The sequence below is a fragment of the Leiobunum rupestre genome, chromosome 3, assembly GCF_980474605.1.
Source record: "Leiobunum rupestre chromosome 3, qqLeiRupe1.1.hap1, whole genome shotgun sequence".
Classification (NCBI taxonomy): domain Eukaryota; kingdom Metazoa; phylum Arthropoda; class Arachnida; order Opiliones; family Sclerosomatidae; genus Leiobunum; species Leiobunum rupestre.
In genome coordinates this window covers 21554214-21571188 of record NC_143386.1, presented here as the reverse complement: position 1 = coordinate 21571188, position 16975 = coordinate 21554214, and the positions used below count along the sequence as shown (strand labels likewise).

General features: G+C 37.2%; 1 protein-coding gene across 1 annotated transcript in view; it reads left to right on the top strand.

Moving 5' to 3' along the window:
* The first annotated feature begins 1134 nt into the window (after window positions 1-1134).
* LOC149949801 (sodium-dependent nutrient amino acid transporter 1-like) overlaps window positions 1135-16975 on the top strand; it is a 32794-nt gene continuing 16953 nt past the window's right edge. Inside the window, exons 1-3 of the mRNA XM_090167927.1 lie at window positions 1135-1351; window positions 11817-11948; window positions 12017-12174. Of these exons, the coding sequence (XP_090024053.1) occupies window positions 1186-1351; window positions 11817-11948; window positions 12017-12174 (456 nt within the window). The 5' untranslated portion in view covers window positions 1135-1185. The remainder of the gene's footprint in view (window positions 1352-11816; window positions 11949-12016; window positions 12175-16975) is intronic.

Sequence of the window (16975 nt, the reverse complement as noted above, 5' to 3'; positions counted from 1 at the left end):
TCTAAATCATTTTGGACAAATACGTGTTCTTTGCCTAAGACATAAGAACCCAACCAAAACATTTTTAAGCGTTTCGATCTCACCGCGGTTTGTAGCTTGGGTTGGTAGGTGTTTTTGACATATTAAGGCTTAGCAAAAACACCACGTTGCCTTTACAGCGGAAAAATTTCCATTATTTCTACAAGCACCAAATAATCAGTAACTTGCAGGTCCTGGCTCTCGGATATATTAGCTCTGGGCGATTTCCTTGAATATGTTTTATTGAAGCGCCATTTGAAAAAAAAATAACGTCCGTTCCAACAAAAATTGTGAATTTTTGTTGTTCTAAAAGGGTGTAAGAACTTGAACTCATCTGCTAATCGCGCTAGGACTTACTTTTAACGTAACTTACGCCAAACTCCCCTAACCTGGTGGTAGAAATGTGAAATTCATTAAGCGGCCATAAACGTGGAAGTGCTTACTTCCTTTGAAGAAACACATGGTAACTCGCGGCAAATATCACTCCTAGTTTTAGGTAATTTTCTTAATATTGACAATAGCAGACAGTAGATAATAGGGGCTACCACAGAAGAGGTTGAGCTCTTTCGGTCGCGAATAAGGGAGCAGCTGCTAGACACCCAATATTACGTTGCAGCATATCAAAAATAGTCAACTTACGCGTCACAAATGTGGCGTCATCCACTGTCTTCTGGTTCAGCAAATAATCCAGCGAAGGGGTTACAGTAGATTTCTTGCTGAACTAATAATAAGCAAAGGTTTCCAGATTCTAGAAACTGTCTTCTGGTTCAACAAATAATCCAGCGAAGGGGTTGAAGTAGATTTCTTGCTGAACTAATAATTAGAAAAGGTTTCCAGATTCTACAAACTGTCTTCTGCTAAATAGAGGTTCAGCAAAGAATATAAACATTCTGAAATTATAATTAGCAAAACTATTCGGATTCTAGAAGAGTTTTCTGCTAAATAGTGGTTCAGAATGCAATTTAAACAAAAGGCGTTAGTCTAGATTTAATAATGGCAAGGTTGCCAGATTCAAGTAATTATTGTCTGCTAATTAATGTTTAGCGGAAAAACTAGAGATGGTGGTAGTGTAATTTCAAAATTTCCTCTGCTGCTACGATAATTTACAGTATGTAATTGAATCTCTGATATATTTTTGCCAGCCTAGGGTGGGATCGGCTGGTTGAAATGGGTAAATCGAAAGATATCGAAGAAGACAACGTCGCTTTGACCGATGAGCCGAGCCGAGGATCTTGGGGACGGAAGGTGGAATTCCTGCTGTCGTGCCTGTCCGTGTCCGTTGGTCTGGGGAACGTGTGGAGATTCCCCACTGTGGCTTACAACAACGGCGGAGGTAAAGGACACATTCTATATTTTTTAGGTTGACAAATAAAGCTAGTTTTTAAACGACTCAAACGACGTTAAAACGCCCTCAAAAACGTGTAGGCAAAACTTGTTGTAATGCAGGGATAACTTTTAGCAGTGTAGGAAGAACTGGTAGTAGTGTAGGGAGAACTTATAGCAGTGTAGGTAGCACTTGTATTAGTGTAGGGAGAACATGTAGTAGTGTAGGGAGAGCTTGTATTAGTGTAGGGAGAACTTGTATTAGTGTAGGGATAACTTGTATTAGTGTAGGGAGAGCTTGTAGCAGTTTATTGTAGAACTTGTAGTAGTGTAGGGATAATTGGCCGTAGTGTATGGAGACTTCTAGCAGCGTAGGGATATCTTGTAGAAGTGTAGGGAGAACTTCCAGTGATGTAGGAAGAATTTGAAGTAGTGTAGGGAGAACTTGGAGTAGTGTAGATTGTACATAATCTACGTCTACATTCCTAATTAAACCTGTTGTTTATTTTTTGAAAATTAACAGGTAAATTTATAAAAATTAACCGGCTAACATTAGTTACTTTACACCAAAAAATTACGACACTTTAATAAAGTAACCGCAGGGTTATTTAACATTAAGAGGTTGGGTTAAATAAGCTTTCAGATGGCGCCCATAAGTCAAACATGTTATTATGGGGCGCCAAACCGGAAAAAACTAAACAAGATAGTTCTAGATATATTTCAGTTTTCTAGGAATATTTCAAGCGTTCTAGACCCATTTCAGTTTTCTAGACCCATTTAAGTTATCTAGACCCATTTCAGTTTTCTAGACACATTTTACGAAGCTCTCTCTAGTCATTTTACGCGACGTTCTCTCTGGATATTTTACGAAGCTCTCTCTAGTCATTTTACGCAGCTCTCTCTAGTCATTTTACGCGACGTTCTCTCTGGATATTTTACGAAGCTCTCTCTAGTCATTTTACGCAGCTCTCTCTAGTCATTTTACGCGACGTCTCTCTGGATATTTTACGAAGCTCTCTCTAGTCATTTTACGCAGCTCTCTCTAGTCATTTTACGCGACGTTCTCTCTGGATATTTTACGAAGCTCTCTAGGTATTTTACGCGACGTTTTCTATGTATTTTAGGGTTAGGGACTTCGAAAATTTCGCCTTCGCCTGTGAGAGAGAGGGAAAACTGCATTCAACGGTTTCAACCGCGTATTCAACTGAACGATAGCGCTTACCAAAAGAACGCGTCGTCGCGGTGACTGATAAATTCATCTCAGATAAAGACCATAGATGGCAGACACGGGCTTACATTTTGGAGGATCAATTGGTACTTGTACCGTTGCGGTGGTATTTATTACCTGAAGTCTTTAACCTTTAATAGTTGTGACGTAATCCATAAGGTCATAGATAAGTCTGCGAATTAGCTGAAATCTTTGAAGTAACCCGCGGCTTGATTAAGGGTACTTTAATATCGAATAAAGAATGTTCGTTTTTAGTGTCTTGGTCGGCATATACCAATTTTACCAACTTCTACTTTCTAAGAAATTGTAACATATTGTTGGTACACGTGTCCTAATTTGAACCAATAGCTGTAGATTAGGGCAGTGATTGTTTAGATTTCTACGGTGGCGACCTCCATTAAACGAAAATAGAGTTACACCAAACCGCGATTTGCTTTAAAGAGAGATTGTCGGTAAGCAGACGACGCTCTGACGTCAGAATAAACCAATTCGGCGCCCCCTAGGTGGTCGGAATACAAAACAAAATGGGTCACGTGATACTAATGTAGCCAATAGCAATCCTCACGTGAATTTAAATGGAATAGATTCTCGCGCTGGCCGTTTTGATACGCACTTGTACTAGTCTTGTGGTCCATATCATTATTTAGTCCGTGGGCGCCGACATTTGCCAAAATCCCGTACACATCGCAAAAAGTTGATTTTAGAAATCTTGAAATCAACGTCATAATCTCAAAATCATTCTTGAAATCAACGTCATAATCTCAAAATCATTCTAAACGATTTGATGATTTTGAAAATCCACACAAAAACTCGAAACCACGTTGAAAATCCCGAAATAGCTTCCAAAATCCTGAAAGCTTGCGAAATAACTCTGAAAATCGCTAAATACAACAACGGAAACACGTCTCATTCCGCGGAATATATTATCACCCCTTGTAATAAAAGTAGACCAATCTACTTTCTATCCTCTCTACCTTACGACCTTGAATTTTCGTTCCGTTTCCATCTCGATAGACTGACGGGTTTATCTCAATTTAAACTTTGCTCATTGGGTTGTTTTATGGCCACATATTTGTTTTCGTAAAACATACTAAAATATAAATATCTAAACGTGTTTTACCCGTGTTTTTAACTCGCGTATTTAACAATTGAATCAAGTTGGTTTTGCCTTCTTCGTTTTCACTAGGCACAGGCCTATCATCAAGGCTAATCTCAATCAAAATGCCGAATAGCTTATTTAATAATTACCTTATAATATTTACAATAGTTTATTACAATAACCAAGGGTAGACCGTTAACTTTATAGGACCTGGGCTATCACCTGTTTGGGGCCTACCCAAATGACCTAATTTTGGGTTAGCTGTGGGCTGGTGGCGACTCATTCGCCATTGTGTCAAAAACTGTTTGTTACCTTTCTTTGAGTAGGTACATTTAATTCACCTTCCACAAAAAAAGCTTTTTTAAAGGTGAAATTAAGAACCTTTAATGGTGCCTTTAGAGTAACCATTAATTTTAAAATTCATAAAAGTCATGTCTATATATATCTTGAAAGTTAAAATTTCAAAATGTATAATAATGGAGAACAGATACATGTACTTCATGACTAATATTTAATTAATAGAATTAAAATGATAAAATTCCATTTTAAAAATGGCGAGCTTTCGAACCGAAGTTAATTTTCAACGAGATTTTCAAGCTGTTGCTATATTACATTTGAGTTTGTAATGCTTCAAAGATTTCAAAGTTGCGGTGGTATTTATTACCTGAAGTCTTTAACCTTTAATAGTTGTGACCTAATCCATAAGGTCATAGATAAGTCTGCGAATTAGCTGAAATCTTTGAAGCATTACAAACTCAAATGTAATTGGTTTATTCTGACGTCAGAGCGTCGTCTGCTTACCGACAAGCTCTCTTTAAAGCAAATCGCGGTTTGGTGTAACTCTATTTTCGTTTAATGGAGGTCGCCACCGTAGAAATCTAAACAATCACTGCCCTAATCTACAGCTATTGGTTCAAATTAGGACACGTGTACCAACAATTTGTTACAATTTCTTAGAAAGTAGAAGTTGGTAAAATTGGTATATGCCGACCAAGAAAATAGCTAATTTTAAGTTTAAACAACACTAAAAACGAACATTCTTTATTCGATATTAAAGTACCCTTAATCAAGCCGCGGGTTACTTCAAAGATTTCAGCTAATTCGCAGACTTATCTATGACCTTATGGATTACGTCACAACTATTAAAGGTTAAAGACTTCAGGTAATAAATACCACCGCAACGGTACAAGAACCATTTGATCCTCCAAAATGTAAGCCCGTGTCTGCCATCTATGGTCTTTATCTGAGATGAATTTATCAGTCACCGCGACGACGCGTTCTTTTGGTAAGCGCTATCGTTCAGTTGAATACGCGGTTGACACCGTTGAATGCAGTTTTCCCTCTCTCTCACTGGCGAAGGCGAAAATTTTCGAAGTCCCTAACTCTAAAATACATAGAAAACGTCGCGTAAAATACCTAGAGAGCTTCGTAAAATATCCAGAGAGAACGTCGCGTAAAATGACTAGAGAGAGCTTCGTAAAATATCCAGAGCAGTGGCGTCGGAACCAGGGGGCAGGGGGGCGATCACCCCCCCCCGACTATGAAATCCGAGGGGCAGCGCCCCCCCCCCCCGGGATTTCGAGTTCGAGTTTCTAAAAGGTAATCTGTTTTGTCAAAAAAACGGGTAAGGCATGGTGATAGAAACGTATATTTCAAAAACCCTTCTACAAGGTTAATTGACGTCGACACGCGCAACTTCACATATGTTAGACAATTAGGCTACGTTCGGGAACTACTGTTGATAGAAAATCAAATCGAATGTAGAAATCATCGCGGACTAAAAATGCGACAACCTTATTCGGAATACCGTTATTAGACCGTTATAAAAAGTGGGATGAAGCCAAACCTTCGCTAGCGGAGCTGTCTTAAGCACAGGTACAGTGAATAGAAATATATCTATGCGATAAGTTAATCAAAACCTTTTAAATAAAATAAAATGTACAAACAGCACAATATATAAAGAGTTATAAAATATAATCTAAGGAACTTAGTAAGCCAAAATACGGCATAATGCTACCTTATTACATTTTTGGATAACGCAGGATACCCAACAAGATAAAAACTGTTTAGACAAAAGTAAAAAAATATTATATTTAAATTAACCAAACGTTTTTCCACCGCAGTTACAAGCAGTAGAACAATAATACTAACATTTCTATATTCCCCAAAGTTTCCTAACACGACCCTGACTGCTAGCTTGAAGCGAGTGAATAATTAGTACTTACTGTGAGGTCATATCGGTCTCTATAATACTCTATATGTTGCTGCATATTTGTAATATTTTACGTATATTTACATTAACATAAACGAAAATTTAACAAAGTTTGTTGGTTATATTATAAAGCACCGATATCTACCTCTATTTTTAGCGTTCCACTGTTCCCCCTATTTTTAAATTTGAGTCTGAAAATGAGACTGACCCGGTTAAGGTTAAAGTACACGGCTTTGTCCAGAACTTTCCAAGCCTCGATCTGGATAGGTGTTGACGTGAATTGCGTTAATGAGAAATTATATTTTTGCTTTGGAAATAGAAAGGTTTATTAAATTTGGTATTATCCTTGGATTTCAGCTGATTTGTTTTAAACTAAAGTCAGTCTTAGACCTTAAATCAGTATATTCAACTCGAAGTATATTTTTTTTACTTAGGAGTAAAATAAATTAAATCAGTAGTGTTAACATAGATATACGTTCCCATGTCTAAAAAAAATCCGAGTGTACTTGATTGGATAAATAAAGCCAAATTAAACTCAAGTCAAAGCTCTTTAGCCTCTTCTAAAGAAAACATCGATTCCTGCGCATCAAATGACGCAATTGGGTTTGAAATATCACAGGCTCCAGAAACCATCCAACTACGGACTGACGATGTTGATTCTGGCACTTTGGATTATACAAGTACAACGCCTCAACCTTCGACAAGCTCAGACCAGGGAGTACACGTACACCAAAGTCTCACCGAGAAATGTAATCCAGATGAAAAATTTTCATTTCCTAAAAATAATTCTAATAGGTCATGCCATAGTAGTTGGTTTAAAACTTTTCAATGGCTTCATTATGATACACGTCGTGATGCAGTCCTCTGTTTTATTTGCGCGCAAGACTTTGAAAAAAGAGGTAAGCGCGCAAATGAAAGCGTAGAACTAACTTTTCTCAACACCGGATTTAAAAATTGGAAAAAAGCCACAGAGAAGTTTAAAAAGCACGAGAAAAGTTTGTATCATTTAAATTGCGTAAAAGCGTCTACGACGGTATCTGTGGCTCAACTCATTAGTCGACACTCCAAAGAACAACAACTCTCAAACAGGAAAATTCTCAAAACTATAGTTAGTTCATTGCGTTACTTAGCTAGAACTGGTCAAGCTTTAAGGGGGCACTTAAATGAATCTGGGAACTTGCACGAACTTCTACTTGAACGAGCTGAGGATGTTACCGGCTTAAAACATTGGATAGAAAAACGAGACAATTGGCTAAGTGCGGATATACAGAACGAAATTTTGGAATGTATGGCATTACGCATCCAGAGGGGCGTCCTTGCAAAAATCAAGAAGAGTCCATTTTATTCTATCATTGCTGATGGAACAACCGATATTTCTGGAAAGGAGCAGTTTACCTTGTGCATTCGTTATACCGATTCGGAAACTCTACAATCGTACGAAGATTTCATTGGAATGTACAATTCACCCGACTCTAAAGCCGCCACTCTGTTCACTGTAGTAAATGATATGCTACTTCGAATTGGTCTCAGTTTTGAAAATTTAAGGGGACTCTGTTTTGATGGTGCGGCAAATATGTCTGGCTCTATCAATGGCCTGAAAGTTAAAATTGAACAGTTGCAGCCAAAGTCTATGTATGTGCACTGCTCCAACCACGCCCTAGATTTGGTCTTGCAAGAATGTGGGAGAAAGTGCGAAATGGTTAATGATACGCTAACTGCCGTTAAGGACGTGTCCAACATTATTTTGGAGTCTTCAAAGCGAAAAACGTTATATGCCAACATCGTAACAGCGGCAACATCACCAGAAGACGAAATACAAAGTGCAAAAAGTCTTCTCCCATTGTGTCCCACCCGATGGACTGTACGGTCTTCGTCAATGAAAAGGTTTATTCAAAACTACGAGAGAGTTCTGAAAACCGTTTCGGAGATATTGAGCGACAAAAACGCCGTAAGTGATGATAGAAGACCGGTTTTAAAAGGGTACGAAAGAAAACTAAATCAGTTTGAGACGGTTTTCGCATTGCGGGCCTCTTTGGCTACCTTCACTCCTTGCGAAATTTAGCTAAGACACTACAAAAGATAGACATCACCGTTTCGGGTGCTAAACAAGCATCTGACGTTTTAAACAAGACTATTGCCGATTTTCGTTCCGATAAAGTTTTTGAAGAAATTTGGAGCGAAACTGAAATTACGGCAGAAAAATTGCAACTCAAAAGCCCGAAAGAGCCTAGAAAGAAAAAGATACCTAGGCGTTATGAGCAAACCGCCAACCCATCCACCGCAGCATCACTAAGCGCAAAAGACAATATGAGAAAAGAATACTTCGCTATGTTAGATTACATTACGTCATTTCCGAATTAAACCGGCGTTTTTCTCAACCCGGAATCGATCGACTAATTTTACTTGAAAGTATATTATTAGAAGCCTCCAAAGGAAACGTTCCTTCTAAAGAAAATGTCAATGAGATACTGGGCGTCTGTAATTCAGATTTTCAAGTCGATCTTTTACACGCTCAGTTGATGATGTTGTCAGCGATAACGAAAGAATTAAATATTACCAGTGTGGATCAACTAGTTGAGACGTTCAGAAACTATGAAACAGCGGTTTTCTCTTTACTTGGTGAAGTGGTTAAACTAATTTGCTTGGTAAAAACCGTACCTGCCTCAGCTGCTGGCGGTGAAAGATCCTTTAGCGCTCTTAGGCGTGTTAAAACGTATCTTCGGTCAACAATGACCCAGAAACGGTTAAAACATTTATTGATTATCCATGTGCATAAGTCAGTGGAACTAAATCTAGATGAAGTCGTTGCGGAGTTTGTCGAAAAAACACCCGAAAGAAAAGGAGTATTTGGAGATAACGTTTAACACCAAATTTTTATACTGTATACTGTAAATATTATTCTAACATTTTAAGTAAAATAAAAATAAAAATCGTATTGTATAGTTGTTATTCTTTTTCGCTTTTTTGGCACCTCTCTCCCTCTCAGCTCAAATATACTTCTTACGCTACTGTGGGCCAAGTTGAAACTCATTCGAGGGGGTACTGGTGGAACTTTTCCTATTGTTGAATTTCGAATCCGCCATCTCTACTAAGCTGTGCGATCACTGGGAAAAGTTGCGAACAACTCCTCCTTGCCGCCATGAGATCGTCCCTGAACACACACCGTTTGCTACAAATGTCCACGTCCTTGCCCCCCCCCCCTGCTCCAAAAATGTTCCGACGCCACTGATCCAGAGAGAACGTCGCGTAAAATGACTAGAGAGAGCTTCGTAAAATATCCAGAGAGAACGTCGCGTAAAATGACTAGAGAGAGCTTCGTAAAATATCCAGAGAGAACGTCGTGTAAAATGACTAGAGAGAGCTTCGTAAAATATCCAGAGCGAACGTCGCGTAAAATGACTAGAGAGAGCTTCGTAAAATATCCAGAGCGAACGTCGCGTAAAATGACTAGAGAGAGCTTCGTAAAATATCCAGAGAGAACGTCGCGTAAAATGACTAGAGATAGCTTCGTAAAATATCCAGAGAGAGCTTCGTAAAATATCCAGAGAGAACGTCGCGTAAAATGACTAGAGAGAGCTTCGTAAAATGACTAGAGAGAGCTTCGTAAAATATCCAGAGAGAACGTCGCGTAAAATGACTAGAGAGAGCTTCGTAAAATATCAAGAGAGAACGTCGCGTAAAATGACTAGAGAGAGCTTCGTAAAATATCCAGAGAGAACGTCGCGTAAAATGACTAGAGAGAGCTTCGTAATATATCCAGAGAGAACGTCGCGTAAAATGACTAGAGAGCTTCGTAAAATATCCAGAGAGAACGTCGCGTAAAATGACTAGAGAGAACGTCGCGTAAAATGACTAGAGAGAGCTTCGTAAAATATCCAGAGAGAACGTCGCGTAAAATGACTAGAGAGAGCTTCGTAAAATATCCAGAGAGAACGTCGCGTAAAATGACTAGAGAGAGCTTCGTAAAATATCCATAGAGAACGTCGCGTAAAATGACTAGAGAGAGCTTCGTAAAATATCCAGAGAGAACGTCGCGTAAAATGACTAGAGAGAGCTTCGTAAAATATCCAGAGAGAACGTCGTGTAAAATGACTAGAGAGAGCTTCGTAAAATATCCAGAGCGAACGTCGCGTAAAATGACTAGAGAGAGCTTCGTAAAATATCCAGAGCGAACGTCGCGTAAAATGACTAGAGAGAGCTTCGTAAAATATCCAGAGAGAACGTCGCGTAAAATGACTAGAGATAGCTTCGTAAAATATCCAGAGAGAGCTTCGTAAAATATCCAGAGAGAGCTTCGTAAAATATCCAGAGAGAACGTCGCGTAAAATGACTAGAGAGAGCTTCGTAAAATGACTAGAGAGAGCTTCGTAAAATATCCAGAGAGAACGTCGCGTAAAATGACTAGAGAGAGCTTCGTAAAATATCAAGAGAGAACGTCGCGTAAAATGACTAGAGAGAGCTTCGTAAAATATCCAGAGAGAACGTCGCGTAAAATGACTAGAGAGAGCTTCGTAATATATCCAGAGAGAACGTCGCGTAAAATGACTAGAGAGCTTCGTAAAATATCCAGAGAGAACGTCGCGTAAAATGACTAGAGAGAACGTCGCGTAAAATGACTAGAGAGAGCTTCGTAAAATATCCAGAGAGAACGTCGCGTAAAATGACTAGAGAGAGCTTCGTAAAATATCCAGAGAGAACGTCGCGTAAAATGACTAGAGAGAGCTTCGTAAAATATCCATAGAGAACGTCGCGTAAAATGACTAGAGAGAGCTTCGTAAAATATCCAGAGAGAACGTCGCGTAAAATGACTAGAGAGAGAGCTTCGTAAAATATCCAGAGAGAACGTCGCGTAAAATGACTAGAGAGAGCTTCGTAAAATGTGTCTAGAAAACTGAAATGGGTCTAGATAACTGAAATGGGTCTAGATAACTAAAATGTGTCTAGAAATCTGAAATGAGTCTAGAAAACTAAAATGGGTTTAGAAAACTGAAATGGGTCTAGAAAACTGAAATGGGTCTAGATAACTGAAATGTGTCTAGAAATCTGAAATGAGTCTAGAAAACTAAAATGGGTTTAGAAAACTGAAATGGGTCTAGAAAACTGAAATGGGTATAGAAAACTGAAATGGGTATAGAAAACAGAAATGGGTATAGAAAACTGAAATGGGTATAGAAAACTGAAATGGGTATAGAAAACTGAAATGGGTCTAGAAAACTGAAATGGGTCTAGAAAACTGAAATGGGTCTAGAAAACTGAAATGGGTATAGAAAACTGAAATGGGTCTAGATAACTGAAATGTGTCTAGAACGCTTGAAATATTCCTAGAAAACTGAAATATATCTAGAACTATCTTGTTCAGTATGTTTTCCCTAAACCTAGTCTTTTATCCTTATTGCACGGGAGCGCCATCTAGGCAAATTACCTAGAGTAGAGATAATGACAATTTTAAATAGATAAAATAGACAAAATCAAGGTTTTTTAAATTATTCGCTTTCCAATTTTACTCTAACTACACTACTCCGTAAACTAGTAGCGTGTCGGTGTATTTGGAACGATTGTCGTTACACTGTAATGTTTGAAATTGTCGGAAATCAGGAAATTTGCTAAGAGTTGTCAGACGATGTTTGAAATTGTCGGAAATCTGGAAATTTGCTGAGAGTTGTCAGACAATGTTTGAAATTGTCGGAAATCTGGAAATTTGCTGAGAGTTGTAAGACAATGTTTGAAATTGTCGGAAATCTGGAAATTTGCTGAGAGTTGTCAGGCAATGTTTGAAATTGTCGGAAATCTGGAAATTTTCTGAGAGTTGTCAGACAATGTTTGAAATTATCTGAAATCGCGAAATTTGCTGAGATTTGTTAGATGATGTTCGAAATTTGCAAATGAAAAGACTTAATCGATCAATTTGTAACACACTGTATAAATGATTTTTAAAGGCGCCTTTTTAATTCCGTACTTCATCGTGCTGATAATAATCGGGCGTCCTCTGTATTACATGGAGCTGGTCATGGGGCAGTTTAGTGGCGCCGGACCCATCAAAGTCTGGAAGGTCGTTCCGGCACTGAAAGGTAAAGTTAGCCACCACAACCGACATTGAGCTGTCCACTTTCAAATAACTCGAATGACTTCGGAACAGGCATTGGATACGCTCAAATGGTTTCCAACCTATATCTCATGATATTTTACAACTACTTAATGGCCTTGACCATCTACTACTTCTTCGCCTCCATGACTAGTGAACTGCCGTGGACATATTGTGATACAGACTGGATTGAGAATAACACGTGTTCCTTGGTAATTATTCTTTTTTTCTCTTTATCGCTACTTTACTATTATTAACCGAATTCTAAAAACAGTCTTCTGCTAATTAGTGGTTTAGCAAAGAATCTAGAGAAGGTGTTGCAGTAGATTAAATATTTACAGTATTTAAAACTTAAATAAAACCTTTAAGATTGCAGAGTAATTAAAATAAAGTTTCAGATTTTCTAAATGGGATTTATTCCTTTTTTTAATTAATTTCTGGATTTCACATATTATATAATATAAACCAATATTTACCATTATTTACGATAATTTACACAATATTCGAAAAAAGTGTAAGTCAATCTTAGAAATTCAGAATCTGTTGGATTTTCGTCCGATAACAAAGCGTTTGTGATCCGGCCTTACGATGTTGTGGTCGTGTACCCTTCTGGAACGCAAAATAGTAGAAGGCGACCTTACCATTCTATAGCGCTTTCAGTTTAAATAAGAGTCACGTAATGGTCAGGTGGAGATGCGTATAAACATAAGTTAATGATACCTCTAAGTAGACAAATAAGCCCTTTCAAGGTGGAATCTTTGTCCAGAAAATGTGATGTCAAATCTTGTCTCTCCGATTCCCGCGAAAATGAAAGTTTTGAAAAATATCTCGGACCCAGCGCCGCTGTGCGGTCGAGAATGAAACTATACTCTTAAACGCACCTCCGCAATCGAGCGCCATTACCTTACAGTCTACGGGGAGGGTGATGAAAAAACCGGTTTTGGGGGGAAGAAATTTCTGTGGTAGAGGGCTTGCTCGATGGTTGTCTGTACGATAATGGCGGCGCCCAGTAAACGTTTCTAAAAAGAGTGTAGCAAAAAAACGTTCTTTGTCCTCTGCGGGGGGAACGAATTTTCTAAGGGAATACCGAAATTTATCTCTTTTGGGGAAGTTCAAGCTAGCCTTGCACCAAACGGGATTAAAGAAACGTCAGCTTCGGCAGTTCCAAGTCTATGTTAAGGCTACTTTAATACGCAGTACGGAGAGACATAGGTCAATTTGGACAAGCATATCCGCCATAGGCAGCATAGCCATTTGTCTACTTAGAGGTATCATTAACTTATGGTATAAACTACTGGACTTTCGTTTACTAAACAGACGTTTTGTATTTTATAGTAGCAAATCGTCTGTTCGTGAGTTTAGCTAAAGACATTCCAGCAGCTTAAGATTTTTTTGCTTTGACCACTAAAAAGAACAATTCTTTTAATGTAACGTAAGTGGAAAACAGATTTAAACAAAAAGATTAACATAATACGTGCTTAAACGAAACATCTTCAAGGAGTAATATTTCCAAGAGGCAGGACCTGCAAGTTACTGTGTTTAAAAAGGTTATGCAAAATTTGAAGGAGTTGTAGGGGGTGAGTTGAGAAGTATTTCTGTTCTTTTCCTATTTTCCTACGATGAGTGAAAAGAGCGCCAGAGAGTTTCAAAGTGTGGCCTACTAGGCCCTGGAAGTAGGCCGCAACAAGCGCAAAACCAAGCAGCAGGGAAATGCGATTTCCGGGGTATGCTGATTTTGGGAATGCGTGGGAATTGAGATAAATAACAAAAAACAAATGAGTAAATAAGAAATTTTAAATGAGTTTTAGTAAACACCGAAGAAAAAAGTAGGAAATTAAAATGTGTATTTTGTACAAATTACAATAAGAATAAATGTTAGAAGTTTCTTCCTTGAAAGTGATGAGAAATCGCGGTCCATCACGACTTTAAGTTTACTTTTTTACGCTGGTTACCTCGAGTTGTTTACAAAGTCCTTTTTTACCTATCACACGAACCCAAACCTTAATTTTCGCATTTCCTTGCTGCTTTGTTTTGTGCTTGTTACAGCCTACTTCCAGGGACTAGTAGGCCACAATTTGAAGCTCTCTGTTGCTCTTTTAACTCATCGTAGGAAAATGGAACCAAAACCGGCAGACTTTTCAACTCACCCTCTACAACTCCTTAAACCTTTTGCATAACCTTTTGACACAACCTGAATAGTGCTTTTTGAAATAATGGAAGCTTTTCACCTGTAAAGTGAACGTTGTGTTTTTGCTAAGCCTTAATATGTCAAAAAAAACCTACCTGGTTAAAAGGAAACACTTGTAAACAGTTTCCATTATAAATAAATAAATACTCAGCTGGGCTAATACCTTAGGCCCAAGTCATCTAGCGACTTATAATGCCTTTAAACAGGTGACCGGGTTACGATGCGTAAGGGGGTGGTAGCAAGCCATTCATGCCACGCGAGCCAACAGCTCCGTTCACTCACTATTACCGTTAACCTCTAAAAGTTCTATTGTGAAAAGGGGAAACCGAAGAACTCTAGGGAAAACCGCTTTAACCAATGGGGAGAGAACTTGCAAATTCAACAAGCACTATACAGGGTGTTACGGATAAGAGTACCGAAACTTTCTATATGCATTCTATGGGTCTCTATGAGTAAAAAATGTCGAATAAACATGGGTCCTAAAGTACTTCGTTTCAGAGATATGGACTCCCAAAAAACTACCCCAAACGACCGGACACAGCCTTAAATCTGGCAAACAATATTCTTCCTTGAACCAAATTGTTTTCATTAAACTATCAATTATTTTTTATCCGTGAGGCGATAAACTTTAATAACAAGTGGAAAAAGTTTATTAATGTCCTTTTAGAAGTTAAATGAGTTTGAAGACAAAGCCATTTTAATTTTATTGACACGGTTCCAAATAAAATAAAAACATTTTGTCGTTATGAACGATTTTAATTATCAAAATTAAAGATACAAATGTCATTAGATTTCTAAAAGAATGCTTTTAAGTTTGTCTAATTCGTTCTGTGATTAATACGGCACGTCCAAGACCTCTTATTGGGTTAGAAGTTCAAAGATTCAATCGTTCGTCGAAATATTATTTGTATCTCTCTCCAGGTTACATGCCAATCACAAAAAAAAACAATGTTTAAACTTTGGGTTGATCTGACACCAGTCTTTTAGGAATCTACTGCTGGTTGAATCTTTGAGCTTCTAACCCATTTTTCTTGAGCCCGTCCGTGTAATATGCGTTCCTAGACCAATGTGCCATATTAGCTACAGAACGAATTAGACAATTTTAAAAACCATTACTTTAGAATTTTTATGAAATTTGTATCTTTAAATTTAATAATTAAAATCATATCACTAAATTAAAATGGCTTTGTCTTCAAACTCATTTTACTTCTAAAAGGACATTAATGAACTTTTGCCACTTGTTATTAAAGTTTATAAAAAACCATTGATAGTTTAATGAAAACAATTTGGTTCAAGGAAGAATATTGTTTGCCAGATTTAACGCTGTGTCCGGTTTTTTGGGGTAGTTTTCTGGGAGCCCATATCTCTGAAACGAAGCACTTTAGGACCCTGTTTATTAGACATTTTTTACTCATAGAGACCCATAGAATGCAAATAGTAAGTTTCGGTACTCTTATCCGTAACACCCTATATAAACAGCACCTTGGCGATTTCCTTGAAAATGTTTTATTCAAGCGCCTATTGGATATTTAATACCTAACGCTTTGTCTGGGACTTAAAAGCGAAAGCATTTGCTTGCCACATAAACAGAGCACCTCCAATCTCGACTCTACAAACGGCCAAACAGATAACTCATCTATTTACTAATGCTTTTGAGGTATAGAAAGCGTGTTTCCCGAATCCCAGCTGCACGGTGTAGACTCATTATCACTAACAAGGAGACTACCCGAGGTGTAACTAATCGATTTTGTTTAAATTCAGGGATTAAGTAGACCTTCATGTAACTTAAAAAACCCCAAAGGGAAAAAATTCGATGAACTTTAGTTTTACCATGGCAACCGAAAACGATTTTGACAACTAAAATATTATATTTCTCTATGTAAATTAACATGGCAAAATCGAAGATTCTCATGAAATTATCAAAATTTCAAAGATTTTTTTTAAACAAAGGTAGTTAAATTTGAGTAAATATCTGATTTTGGGTAAATGTCTAATTTTGGGTAAATGTCTAATTATGGGTAAATGTCTAATTTTGGGTAAATGTCTAATTTTGGGTAAATGTCTAATTTTGGGTAAATGTCCAATTTTTGGTAAATGTCTACTTTTGGGTAAATGTCTAATTTTGGGTAAATGTATAATTGTGGGTAAATGTCTAATTTTGGGTAAATGTCTAATTTTGGTTTAATGTCTAAATTTCAGTAAATATTTAAATTTTGGTAAATATTTTAATTCAGGTAAATATTTTAATTCGGGTATTTATATAAATTTAAATATTTAAATTTAATTTAGGTAAGTATTTAAATTTGGGTAAGTATTTAAATTGGGTAAGTATTTAAATTTGTGTAAGTATTTAAATTTGGGTAAGTATTTGAATTTGGGTAAATATCTGAATTCGGGTAAATATCAAAATTTGGGTAAGTATTTTAATTTGGGTAAATATTTGAATTTGTGTAAATATCTGAATTTGTGTAAATATCTGAATTTGTGTAAATATCTGAATTTGGGTAAATATCTGAAGTTGGGTAAATATCAAAATTTGGGTAAGTATTTTAATTTGGGTAAATATTTGAATTTGTGTAAATATCTGAATTTGTGTAAATATCTGAATTTGGGTAAATATCTGAAGTTGGGTAAATATCTACATTTTGGTAAACTTCTAAATTTGGGGTCATTCCAAGACAATTTGACCAAATGTTTTGGAATTTTCCACCCTACCTTTTTCTGACAAAAATTAGTCATAAGGGTTATTCTGGGCGATAAACCCAATAAATTTGGGTAAAAATCTAAATTCAAATGGGTAAATTGGGTAAATTTACTATAAATAT